This window comes from Aplysia californica, unplaced genomic scaffold, assembly GCF_000002075.1.
Source record: "Aplysia californica isolate F4 #8 unplaced genomic scaffold, AplCal3.0 scaffold00001, whole genome shotgun sequence".
NCBI lineage: Eukaryota > Metazoa > Mollusca > Gastropoda > Aplysiida > Aplysiidae > Aplysia > Aplysia californica.
In genome coordinates, this window is record NW_004797271.1 from 3,716,985 (window position 1) to 3,729,484 (window position 12,500).

General features: G+C 40.5%; 1 protein-coding gene and 1 pseudogene across 2 annotated transcripts in view; both read left to right on the top strand.

Annotated features, from left to right (window-relative positions):
• Nucleotides 1-12,440, top strand: part of LOC101846927 (acetylcholine receptor subunit alpha-like 2-like) — an 86,077-nt gene extending 73,637 nt beyond the window's left edge. Inside the window, exons 4-6 of one of the 2 annotated variants that reach the window (XM_013080948.2) lie at nucleotides 7,896-8,005; nucleotides 8,812-9,799; nucleotides 11,264-12,440. In XM_013080948.2, the coding sequence (XP_012936402.1) occupies nucleotides 7,896-8,005; nucleotides 8,812-9,799; nucleotides 11,264-11,434 (1,269 nt within the window). In that variant the 3' untranslated portion in view covers nucleotides 11,435-12,440. The remainder of the gene's footprint in view (nucleotides 1-7,895; nucleotides 8,006-8,811; nucleotides 9,800-11,263) is intronic. The other variant, NM_001280828.1, reaches the window with a different exon arrangement.
• On the top strand, nucleotides 7,587-7,709 carry LOC118478296 (annotated as a pseudogene).
• Nucleotides 12,441-12,500: the final 60 nt, after the last annotated feature.

The following is a 12,500-nucleotide window of genomic DNA, read 5'->3' on the forward strand; positions in this document are numbered from 1 at the left end:
GGGGTTGTTGTTTTTACAATAAGACTCGTAGCGCTTTGGAAACAAATCAGATATGGGGAAAACTTTTTCATCGGTTGTATTCTCATGTCGCATTCTATTTATTTTTATTTTACGATTTGATGAGACCATATATGTCTGCCAACTGTCTTATAGTGTAGAGTGTAGCCGTCTGATCTGCTCTATCAAGGTCGGGCTTCTTTTTTGTCAGTGGCTCTCAATGCATCATATCAGTCTCTGAGAAATAGCTTCTTTCAAAACCTGTGGGATTTGGTACGCCTGGAAACACAAAAATATGCAAAACGGCGGCTGATGCTTTGCATATTTTAATGAAGAATTGTGGGAATATGGAGATTGAGGGGAATTCGTTATGCTTTTTTCCTGTTTTTGTTGGCTATTTTATTGTTGATTTCCCTCAACTTGTGTCACAGTGTGTGGCCAATACTGTCGAGAGCATGTTCTTTTGGCCATACTTGTCAATTTGTGGAGGTATACTGGAGTGAGACGCTGTGGTGAGGAGCCATTGATTCCACTGTGTGTGATTCATCTGGCGAGACTCCCGATCAGGGCTAGACAAGCAGGCAAGTTCTCATCTCGCAACTGGGTCCAGAGGTCTGTGGAAAATATTTTCTTTGCCTCTCTTCAACAGATTTATGAATGGTCTCTGGCTAATCAAGCAGCTATAACCTTTTAAACACTTTCCATCCATACTTTGCCTTTCTGAAACATTAATGCATTCAGTCGACGGGCTGTGGACAAGCCCAATGTGCCTGCGGTATGAAAAGAGACAGCGTTATTGCCATTGACAATATGTCAGGCGGGTGCCGTTTTCTCCTAGGGGTCAATTGAAGATGGGCCTCCGGAGCTATGGCTGTTTTATACAGTAATATTACAGATTTTTCCCTGGTCGATGCGAGTGTCTGTGTTGATTTTCGTGTGAGATGAGAGGCCCGCGGATGGGAGAATGGGCAGCCGAGAGCCCACAAACTGATGACGCCAGAATTCATTGCAACTGACGAAAATTTGTCAATATTGCAATACTTGTTCAGACATCGTGGCTTGCCGGTGGACCACGGAACGTTTTTAATTGCTTTTGGGTGCAGGGACCTGTCTTCTTGCAGAAGCCTTCGTATTAAAACCTAATCCGTCACTATTATTGAGTTGTAGTGTGGTGGGGGTTGGCAGTTCTGGGGATGGTGGGGAGAGGGTCATTTTATTTTGCTTGTTTGACTTCAGAGGGGGGGGGGGTTCGAAGGGTGGTGGTTTCCGAGAAGGAGATGATTGGGTTGGGAGTAAAGGTTGTGTAAGCGAGATTTATTAATTTCTTATTAATAGTGGGAGGTGTGGGAAGGGGGTATATTCGTTAGAGGAACTATGAACATCGGTATTGATTTTGTTGTTGTTGTTGTTTTAACATATCGCTGTTGCCAATGTACATTTTCTCATTCCTTGAAGCATTGTTTTTACTTTAAGTAAGGTATGAATTATTCCTTTGCACAGTGACCTCCTTTTGTATTTCTTATTTACAGATTTTCATGATTTTCATTTTATTTTTCGTTTTAAAATTGTGTTCATCATTAAAATGTCTTGTTTGTGTCTTCGTAATCGATGTTGAATGGTATTGTAGCTTCAGTCAACAATTGCAGTTTCTTAATCATCTTGGCTGCAACTGCTTTAATACAATTGTTGTTACCGTTCACGAATAAATACGAAAATGATAGTGCAACGTACTTTGGGGGGGGGGGGGTTAGCGGTTTCAGTATTCAGTTCAGAATGTTTAGCTAACGAACTTGATCTGCACACCAGGGTTCGCAGTTCAAATCCCAAGGGAGTCCTGGTTGTTCTTATTCTACCCTGAATGTTTTTATATGTTTTGTTTACGTGTTAAAGACCGAAAGAATATCACACGTCACAGTAATAGAAATGTAATTGCTGCCGCTAACATGTGTTTACAGAAGTTGTACAGGTCATAAGTTGTTTAAACCGAGGTGACTGTGCAAGTTGCACATGCAAATGAATGATTTGTGTGTGAGAAAGTGTCTGGGTGTGTGCGCGCGCGCACGCGTGTGTGTGTGTGTGTGTGTGTGTGTGTGTGTGTGTGTGTGTGTGTGTGTGTGTGTGTGAATATGTGTGTGCTTGTCTGTATTTGTTCTAGTTTTGTTTATGTACCTGAGTATACATTTAAGAGTGGGGTTTTTACGGCCTAGAGTGTGCACATACCTGTCCAGAAATGTTCTTGATTTCAATGAAAAGGCTGGGGGTTTTTTACGAACTGACGTCTATTCTTAACAAGCCAAGTTGTTTTAATGAACACATGGCTCAGCTGTGGTCTCTGCATCCAACAACAATTTCATGTTCTCAACCTACATAGAGCTTGCCAACATGATTCCCGATAAATTACTGAATTTGGAAAATCAGTGCACATCGGACCTGTTTTCTTTCTTTTTTTTTGGGAGGGGGGGGGTAAACCTTCAAGGTGCGGCTTTTTCTTGTCCTCTACAAGTCCAGATATAACTGTTGGTTATAAATAGTCTTGACTTTTTTAATTGAACCGCTTTCTTCTGGCTTCGCTAAACAGAGGCTTCTTTTCTTTAAAGATGATTAGACTTCCGGAAATCGTTCTCGTTGTACATGACGATCTCTATGGTCGAGACCCATAATTAGGGCAGCGGAGTGGCTCTAGCAATCAAAACCTTTTTTTAATTAGAAAGAAAAAAAACCCGATGAAACACAAAACGTCTATTTACGGACTGCCGACTGCCATTTTTTTTTTTTAAGTGGTGAGGGCTGATTTGCGAACGTTATGTTTTGGAAAAAGTGGGATGCAGACTAAATAATGCGTTTTTCAAAGTAGCAGTGAAACAACTGGTCAGATTCGCCAGGGCTAGGGTCCGTTTAGTGCAATGCAACTAAATCTCGCTAAATTAAATGTATTCTTGTTGCATTCTGCTACAAAGAATCAGAGTCAAGGGGAAAATTACCCCGAAGATATTTTTATGGAAAGATTTTTTTTTCGACCGCTTTGTTAATAGTGATAGCAATATTATTGGGATTCATCTTATTCTTACACTGTTTGTCCTTTTACCAAATAAGTAATTGAAACGATCGACGTGCACTTTGTCAAAGCCTGCTTTAAGTTTGCACTAAATTATTGTGGAACAGTTAACTGGATGATATTATCGCAAAGGGGTCTAAGTTTTTTGTTAAAGACGAAATTCATTTCACAAGACAGCAGTCGAAAGCCCGATTTCCAGTTCGATTCGACAAGTTGAACCGGAATAATCATGTTCAGCATACACCGTGCTGAAAAGAGGGACAACTATGGCGGTGACATGAGAAATCAATGTCAGTTTTGGGGTTTGGGTTTTTGTTTGTTTTGGGGTGTATTTGGTGTTGTTTGTTTTTGTGGGGAGGGGGGGGCGTAAGGGGTGAGGAGGGGGTGACGAAATGAAATTTATGAATCAGAAGAGTAAATAACACAGTCTTTTATGACAGCTAGCCGTTTTAGTCTTCCTTTTTACTCCTTAAATAAAACTAATAATCACTTATCCATTGCTGGTAACAGCTGACGAAAGCCGAAGCTGTCCGGTTGCCTTTAAAGTTGTTGCTGCTGTTGTTCTGATAGACTTGATATAGTCACTTTGCTGTTGTTGATGTTGTTGTTGTTGCGGTTGCTGTTTTTGATGTTGGTGTTGTTGTTTTAGCTATTATTTTTGTTGTTGATGATGATGACGATAATCATGATCATGTTTGTTTTTTTAAGATGATGATGATGATGATGACATCATCATTACCATAGGGCCTATTTTTATCCTTATTCTCATCGCCGGTAGTATTGTTGTTGTTATTGTTTTATTCTTTACGGTTAAGATATAACGAAGAAAGTGACGTCTATATACAGGCAGACAGAAATAAAATCAATACCAAAAAAAGTTAAATTTGCATTATAGGGTTAATCTATAGAACGGATAAGCATCCCCAGCAAAAGTTAAACGTGTCGTTATGTTTAAGTTTAGTGAAGTGTGCACGGCGAAAGTAAACCATGAACAAAGGAACTATGGTACATTAGCTCTAATTTGGAGGTTGAATCGTAAGCTCAAATATTGTCAGAGACCTTGATGAGCTGCTTCTCGTCTTTCAATATGAACTCCCCCCCCCCCTCCTCCTCTCCACAATACCAATCTTTGCAGCAGTTGGCAGCGATACAATATTGTCGTAATTTGAGGTATAATTGTTTCCATATTATACATGAATATCCCCGGAAACATGTCATAAAAACAAAACCTGAAGGATGCTATAGTATCGAATATTCTTCCTCGTTGTGGCGGTCCAGCCCAGTATCGACCCGAACAGCGGGAATATTCCGTTTCCGTTTCTCGATTCGCCTTTTTGTTTGACTTGGCCTCTGTTTCACTCCCACATCCCCCCTTCCCCCCTCCCCTCCTTCTCACCCTCCCGCCTGGATGCTCAATCCATTTCTTGTTATCTCCTTTCTCTCCATCCTGTGAGCCATTCTTCTTCAATGAGCACATGACTTCAGCCCAACGACCCGATTGCGTGTTTAGATTTGGCATTTTTCTTCCTCATTGTCCCTTTTTGCTCCTCCGACAAGCAGGAAATGTGGGAGACATCGATGGTGCTAAATCGCTCAGTTTTATTGAAGCCCGCTGGTCTTTCCGCTGGGGGCTGAACCGAGTTCTTGGATTGTCTCAGAACTTATTCCTCTTCTGGGGTCTCTTCCTCCATTCTGTGAGTTCAAGGAGCGACATTTAAGTCCTTACAAAAGAATATTCTAGATCCTTTTTCTGCACATAACGGCAGCCAAATTCTGCAGCTGATCTCCTGGTCAGTTCCCCTTCCAAATAAGGCGCATGTTCAGACATGATCGGATATTTCCTTTAGCTTTTGTACCTGGGTACAAAGTCTGTCCTCATTTTCTTTTCATTTATATAACTGAATGGTGCAGGAGAGACTAACAAGATTATATTCAAATTTTGGGAAAAGTCTTCTTGAGCCCATCTATTCTAAAATAAAATAAGTCAAAAGCCCCTTTCTCGAATGATGCCACGACAATCCACATAAGCCCCCCCCCCCCCCCCCCAACACACAAAGTGGAAATCGTGAATGTGAGGACCATGTGGTAGGTCAAGTAAATTCTGAATGGAGGATTTAAACTTTTACCAAGGATTCACCCTTCTGTACTTGGAAGAAATTTAAGTATACCGGTATAGATTTTTTTCACATCGTCCCCATTCCTATACATGATGGTTTACTAGTTACCACTGGGTATTAAAATTATACTTAGTATGTATTATCGTTCTGTTTCAAAGTCTCGACGGGGAAACTAATTTTTTAATCTAGTCATATTGTTTCAGATCTGAGCGGCCTTTAAATTGTGTTCTTTTTGCGTCCCTGTAAAGTTCAAGTTTAGCACACACTTGGCTTCCATTTCTTTGTTTATACAATGTAGTGACGCGGGGTTTTTTTCCTGTTTGTAGAGAGGTTGTTTTTTCTGTTCTTTTTTAACTAAGGGGGGAAAAAGTAATTGCTAGAGTGTTCCCTCAGAAAGTGTGCTTCGAATAACCTTACATAATTTACATAATATTTCAGACTGTTGTTTTGCTTTATCGGATCCATCTTCGTCGTCGTTTCTTTCTAAATCACATTTCTGGCGAACGTCCTAGGGGTTTCCCTATATTCTGTGTAACTATTCGTTAAACAATGTATGTTTCTTTTTATCGTATTTGTTGTCTGTGGCAATAACATCCCTTTTTTCCCCGTAGAAAATCAAAATGTACCGCAAACAATTCTGCAAACCATTTCAGCGAGGTTATAACCAACAGTGCATTAACTCCAAAATTGTAGATGCTTCGTGAAAAGCTGGTAGTAAAATCTCCCGTCCTACTAACATTTGAAAAGATCTACAAAACAGACTTTACAAATGTATTCAAGTTCTGTAAACTCCATAAACCATCAATAAAACTGGCTCCAACCAACAGTTCTAGCTTTTCTGCGTAACAATTCAGGTCACTTAAGTTGTTGAACAAGCTGGCAACCCTGAAAGCTTTTCTTAGCTTGTTTTTGTTCGTTTTTTTCTTTCGGTTTTTTTTATATTTATTTATTTAGTCCTGTGTGATTCCAGCTATAGAAATCTGGGATAGATCTAGTGTTTCGTTAATTTTAAACAATTTTCTGACCCCGACCACAAGAAAATCTTCTCATTGTTGTGAGTCAACATTCTAGACATCTATCCATATGTTTCAAATGTTCAAACGGCAGCATCAACGGGGGGGGGGGGGGCGTGAATGGGGAGGGGAAAGGCGTGATAATAAACTCTGGACTCCATGTCCTGCTACAGGCGAAACCCAACGCCGACCTAGCCAGGAAGCTGATGTCTGTAGGGGGACAACCAAGCAGACCAGAGGAAAGACATCTAGTTTAAAATCGAACTATCTGCTATTGCAGGGTTTGATTTGATTATTGAGTGGAGAAACAGAGAGCGTAAGAGAGGGAAAAAGAGAGAGAGGGAGAGAGAGAGAGAGAGAGAGAGAGAGAGAGAGAGAGAGAGAGAGAGAGAGAAAGAGAGAGAGAGAGATAGAGAGAGAAATGGACAGACAGACAGATGGTAAAAAGTTGCATTATCATTTGAACGCACGAAACCTATTAATAAAGCAGTCAAACCAGACCTTTGAAAATAGTACAAAAATGGGTTTTTTTAAGTAGTTAAGCAAACTAAATAAACTATTGAGGAATGAACGCCCTCAGCTGTCGATTCAACTTTCGTCTTCAAGATTTCAAAACTCTCTGTAATGTCTTCTATGCTGAGCTGATGGCACATACTTTGGTCTAGAATATTGGCGCCCCATGTTCAAAGTTTCAATACTCTCTTCTTGGCCACATCGGAAGAGGGCGTTAACTAGGAGAAATATTGATTTGAGTTGGGGTTTACAGGGAGTCTCCGTGCAAAAATTACCTCAGTTGTTGTAATGCTGGACTACAAAACGGATGGCACTTGGTCGAATCCCCAAAGCAGCGTTCTTAACTTATTTGCTTTACAGGGTTTTAAGACTCTCCCTCTATTGGGATTGTTTCTTTCGAAAATGTACGTTGGATTCGGAGGTCCCACCTCTGTAATCTTATAGAGTTGAAAGAGGCGTTAAACCTGTACAATGACCAAACACAGTGCCTCTGCATGATTTCCCCTTCAAAGCTTCAAAGTTACACCACGCAATTCTGTGTTTTCAGATGTGTGTGGGAGGGGGGGGGGTGTCTACTACAATTTTTACTGTGCCGCTACTATAACATTTACCAAACAGAACCCTCTTCAGGGATGTGAACACAGTATCTGCCTCACCAACAAAATAAATTTTCACTGGAAATGTGGAGATGGGGGTTGGGGACAGGAGCGGTCCAAGGATCATTGAGTTTCAAATTGATACAACATGGAAACATGCCCCATACAGCTATCGCCGCTAGATTAAGTCACATGGAAACTCTTTTGTACAAGGCTTCTCGTCGAGGAAAACCTCCACAACAATACATAAACCCAAAATGTCGTCCAAACCAGCAGTTCAAGCTTACTGGCCCCAAAAGCTTCTCGGCTTTTTGGCTGAGATCAAAGTGTAGTATCTGTTCCTAAATTTTCAGCGGGACTGGTACAACCTGAAGCTGAAGCTTTGGCTTCTATTATATCAAGTGGATGGCAACGTCTTCTTTTTTTAAAATGACCCTAAGCTTTAAGCTAATAGGCCCATATATTCTTTTTCAACTTGTTTAGAGAGACTCACTTGGATCACGGAAGAAATTTGTTCTGTTGTTGCTTGACAATGTTTGTATCGTTTGGAAGATGAGTGGGAAACACCAACACAAATAACTCTAAAAAAATAATCTATCTTCAGGAATGGTACGATCTTCGCCTCAAGTGGGATCCATCAGACTATGGTGGGGTCAAAGTACTTAATATCCCTTCTGAGGAACTCTGGAAGCCAGACCTGGTCTTGTATAACAAGTGAGTTCGCATCACATTTTTTCACAATTGTTCTGTTGTTGTTTTGGTTTGGGTTTTTCCTTTTGGGTTTTTTGGGGATAGGGAGCTGTTTTGTTTTGTTTGGGTTTGTTTGTTGTTGTTTGTTGTTTTTTGTTGTTGTTGGGGGGGAGTTTGGTGTTGTTGTTGGGTTTTTTTGGGGGGTTGTTGTTGTGGAGGGGGTGGGTGAGGGGGGCAATAACCAATGTAAGGTTGACATGTTTCATTTATACTAGTATTTAAGTAGCGTTTGCAGTAAACGTTATATTGTGTTGTGTCTGCTCACGTTCTGATGCAGTTGATGCAGTTCATCATTTATGGGATAGATTTATCTTTCTGGAGTTTTCATTTTGCTGTACAGTGGGAATGACAGGATAAAAGAGTTATTGGTTGACTAAGCTCTTTGTCCTTTGTCTCATCCTACTTCGTGCAGGCAATTTTTTTAAAAATCAGAAATATTATCTGCATGCACAGTGCTAAAATTTGTCCAAAACATGCATTAAGGTAATTGAATATTTTCAGAAAATGTAGAAGATACTGAGAAGTTCAGAATGTCTACTTCTGTTTCATAGATGTGTTGTATTCCCATTTAAAGATCAGATTGAATAGTAAGATAGAACAATGCTGAAAACTACCTTCGTGTTTATGGAATCATTTTAAATGGTGCGTACATACATTCGTGGGACAACTTATCACTGCACAGTACATGGCATGACAACAAAAGTCGGTTCAAATATTTCAACACCTTTTCTGACCGACATGACAAACGTTTGTTTTGTTTCCTCCTTCAGCGCCGACGGAGACTTTCAGATCACGCTGAAAACCAAAGCGATCGTGTACAACACCGGGAAGATCGTGTGGGAACCACCAGCCATCTACAAGAGCTACTGCCCTATCGACGTCGAATACTTCCCCTTCGACATCCAAGAATGCTTCCTCAAGATCAGCTCCTGGACATACCACGGAGACGAGCTGGATCTGCAACACCTGTGTAACGGGAGCATCATCAGCCGACACGACGACCCTGCCAAGGAGGAGATCATTATCCCGCGGGGTATCGACCTCACGGACTACTACTACAACGTCGAGTGGGACGTACTCAACGTGACGGCCATGAAACGGGTCAAGTTCTACCCGTGCTGCCCAGAGCCCTACCCGGATATCACGTTCAATATAACGTTGCGACGACGCACACTGTTCTACACGCTCAACCTTATCATGCCGTGTGTGTCCATTTCGTGTCTCACGGTTCTCGTATTCTACTTGCCGTCAGATTCCGGTGAGAAAATCACTCTCTCCATTTCCATCCTGCTCGCCCTCACTGTGTTTTTCCTCTTGTTATCCGACATGAACCCTCCAACGTCCCTCACGATACCGCTCATCGGGAAGTATCTCTTGTTTATCATGATAGTGGTGACTATGTCCATTACGTTGACGGTATATACGTTACACATTAATTTCAAATCGCCAACAACGCACAAAATGTCGCCTTGGGTAAAAAGAATATTCACGGAGATATTACCCAGGGTTTTATTCATGAAGAGGCCAGAGCTTCAAGACAAAAACAAAGTGTCCGTGCGGACTGTGAACGGAATAGAGCAGAGGGAGTCCCCGAGCCCGGCTCACGAGCCTCTTCATACTTACGAAAATGTCCGGACGAGGAACGAGTCAGCAGAGAGCGAGTTCTCCAGCCCGTACTACCCACCGGAAGTCATGGAAGCCATTCAAGGCGTCACCTTCATCGCGAACCATTTGAGGAAAGGAGACGAGGATATTGCGGTGGGTACTTCTATTTCAAGATTTCCTTGAAATCCTTTAATTCAGACGATTTTGTCTGAATCTCCTCTCTTTTTTATGTCTCTTATTCTGTTGTAAGACCTCTGATCTTCGGCTCTTAATTACATGACTGTATCGTGTTGCAAGTGCCGGAAAACTCTTGCTACAGCTATACAAAAAAATATTTTTGTGACCTCCCCCCATTTATTCATTTCTCTGTTTTCACATAGATGGCCTCTGTTATCTCTATCGCCTTTTTTGTCTTTGATCTCAACACACCATCTTTCTTCTACTTCTTGCAGTTCATGTGCCGTTGTAGCCTTCGGCGTATCATTGTCTGTTCCTATTGACAGCCTCCTATTCTCTCTTCTCTTTGATATCTTTGCACGATTTCTAATCTTCACAAACTGTGTTTGTCTTCTATTTACAACACTGCGCCCTTTATTTGACTTCCTCTTCTCTTATCTTTTCATATTTTTTGTCTTCTTTGTAAATATATTCAGGATCAATGTCGCAGGGCCCTCTGTCTCTTCTTCCTGATATGTTTTTGGTTTGTTGGGTGGTAACCTTAATGGAGAGAATATTGGGCAGAAAAGAGATGATGCATCTTGTAACAACGCGTACGGCCTTCACTTTTGTCGTGTTAAATAGTTTCGTCGAAATTTTGACCTTTTTTTTTGCAATTTATATCTTAGCTTTCATGCTCTGTGAAAGAAAAAATAAATAAATTGATGCTCGGTATTTCTGTATTTTGTGTGACCAAAACTAGATCTTTACCATCGGGTTTAAACCTTTAAATAGGGCTTGATTTCGCTCGGCCTTGGAGACATATTTCCAGAACTTACCTCTCCAGAAAGATATGACAGAAAAGCAGTGCTTCATGAAAGGACTTGTAATGGTGGTAAAGGAAGATGAAAATGAAAATGATGGTGATGATGAAGCAACGGTAGTAGCAGCAACAGAAGAAAACGGAGACGAAGGAGAAGGAGGAATGTTATTGGATGATTCTAAAAAACACGCATTCCTTTTAACTGTTGGTTCACTGTCCGTTTCTGATAGTAAGGTTTAAAGTCTTGAATTGAATAATTTGTTGTTGTTGTTGTTGTTGTTGTTGTTGTTGTTGTTGTTGTTGTTGTTGTTGTTGTTGTTGTTGTTGTTGTTGATGATGATGTTGTCGTTGTTGTTGTTTTTGTTGTTGTTGTTGTTGTTGTTGTTGTTGTTGTTGTTGATGATGATGATGATGATGATGATGATGATGATGATGATGATGATGATGGTGGTGGTGGTGGTGGTGGTGGTATCGTTGTGTCAATTCACTGTTCCATCCATGTATTATATCCTCAATAAAACTTTCTGGTTCTTACAAAATATGTTCATGCCATTAGTCGTTCAATAATATTAATTAATTTTATTTATCAATTTGTTTCCCCTTTGTTTACCTATTAATTTGTTCCCCTTTGTTTACAGGAAGAGCGTGACTGGAAATACATTGCCATGGTAATGGATCGCTTCTTCCTGTACATCTTCACCACAGCGTGTTTCTGCGGAACCCTCAGTATTTTCCTCTACGCGCCTTCTCTGTATGATGCCAGAGAACACATGGAGCCAACTGACCCAAACAATACGTGTATATACTGATGTATTATGCCATGGCCTTCCTTTTGGGGGTTTGTTTCAGTTGACAGGGTTACTGTTTTTTAAGTTCCACAAGTAATTTATTCAAAATGTCTTCCTGGATGTTTGAAATAAAATACATAACATGTATGTGTGAAAGTCAGTGTGAAAATGAACATGTAGTGACATTGGACTTCTTTAGTATAGATTAAGTTTTTGTTCAGCTTGAACCTACTTTTTCAAACATTTTGTCTTCAACGTTTTATCATAGGAATGGTAAATATTGAGCTAAATGCGAACTTGTGTACGCTGTGCTCATGAATATTGTCTGTAAAAATGCCATGTTGAAATAGTATTGTTTTCTTGTGTATGTATATATATGCAAAGATTTGAACCTTCAGATTTTCAAAATAATTATTGTTTCTGCCTTGTCATTAGATTCTTAAAAACATGTGTGAGCTTGATATATGGCTGATTTCCTTTGATGCCATCATTTTTGTGGGTATGATGATGCAATCAGAGGCTCGGCAATTTCACCCCTGAGCTAACTGACGTGGGGATTAACAGCCTGTCACGTGTCTGCCACAAAAAGAGAAAGGGAATGTATGGGCCGTGCGCCACGTCTGACAAACGGGCCGTATGATGAATGCTCTCAGTTGAAACGACATGTTGACGCTTGGAAAGTTTTAATTCCTCAAACACCATGATGTGAAACTGAAACAGAGTTGAGTATCATAAGCGACTATCTGTTTAGAAACTCGGATAATGCGAAGAAGAAGCAGAAGAAGACATGTACCGGTACGTGAAACTCGAAATAAGTTTTTACGTGCAAACGGTTCTTCTAGTTTCTTCCAAATGAAACAATGAGGAAGAGTACACTACAGCAGAAGAAGAATGGAAAGGTGTTGCTTTTGTTGTTGTTTTTCGGGAGGGGGGGGGATATTCAGACTATGATAAGCAATAATAAGAACACTTTATAACCATGATAGTTACTAGGGTTTTTGTTGTACTTGCTTTAAATGCAATGCTGGGAAAGGAAGGGGGCATTACAATAAAAATTGCTAGTCGGTGATGTTGCTGCAGACAGTCA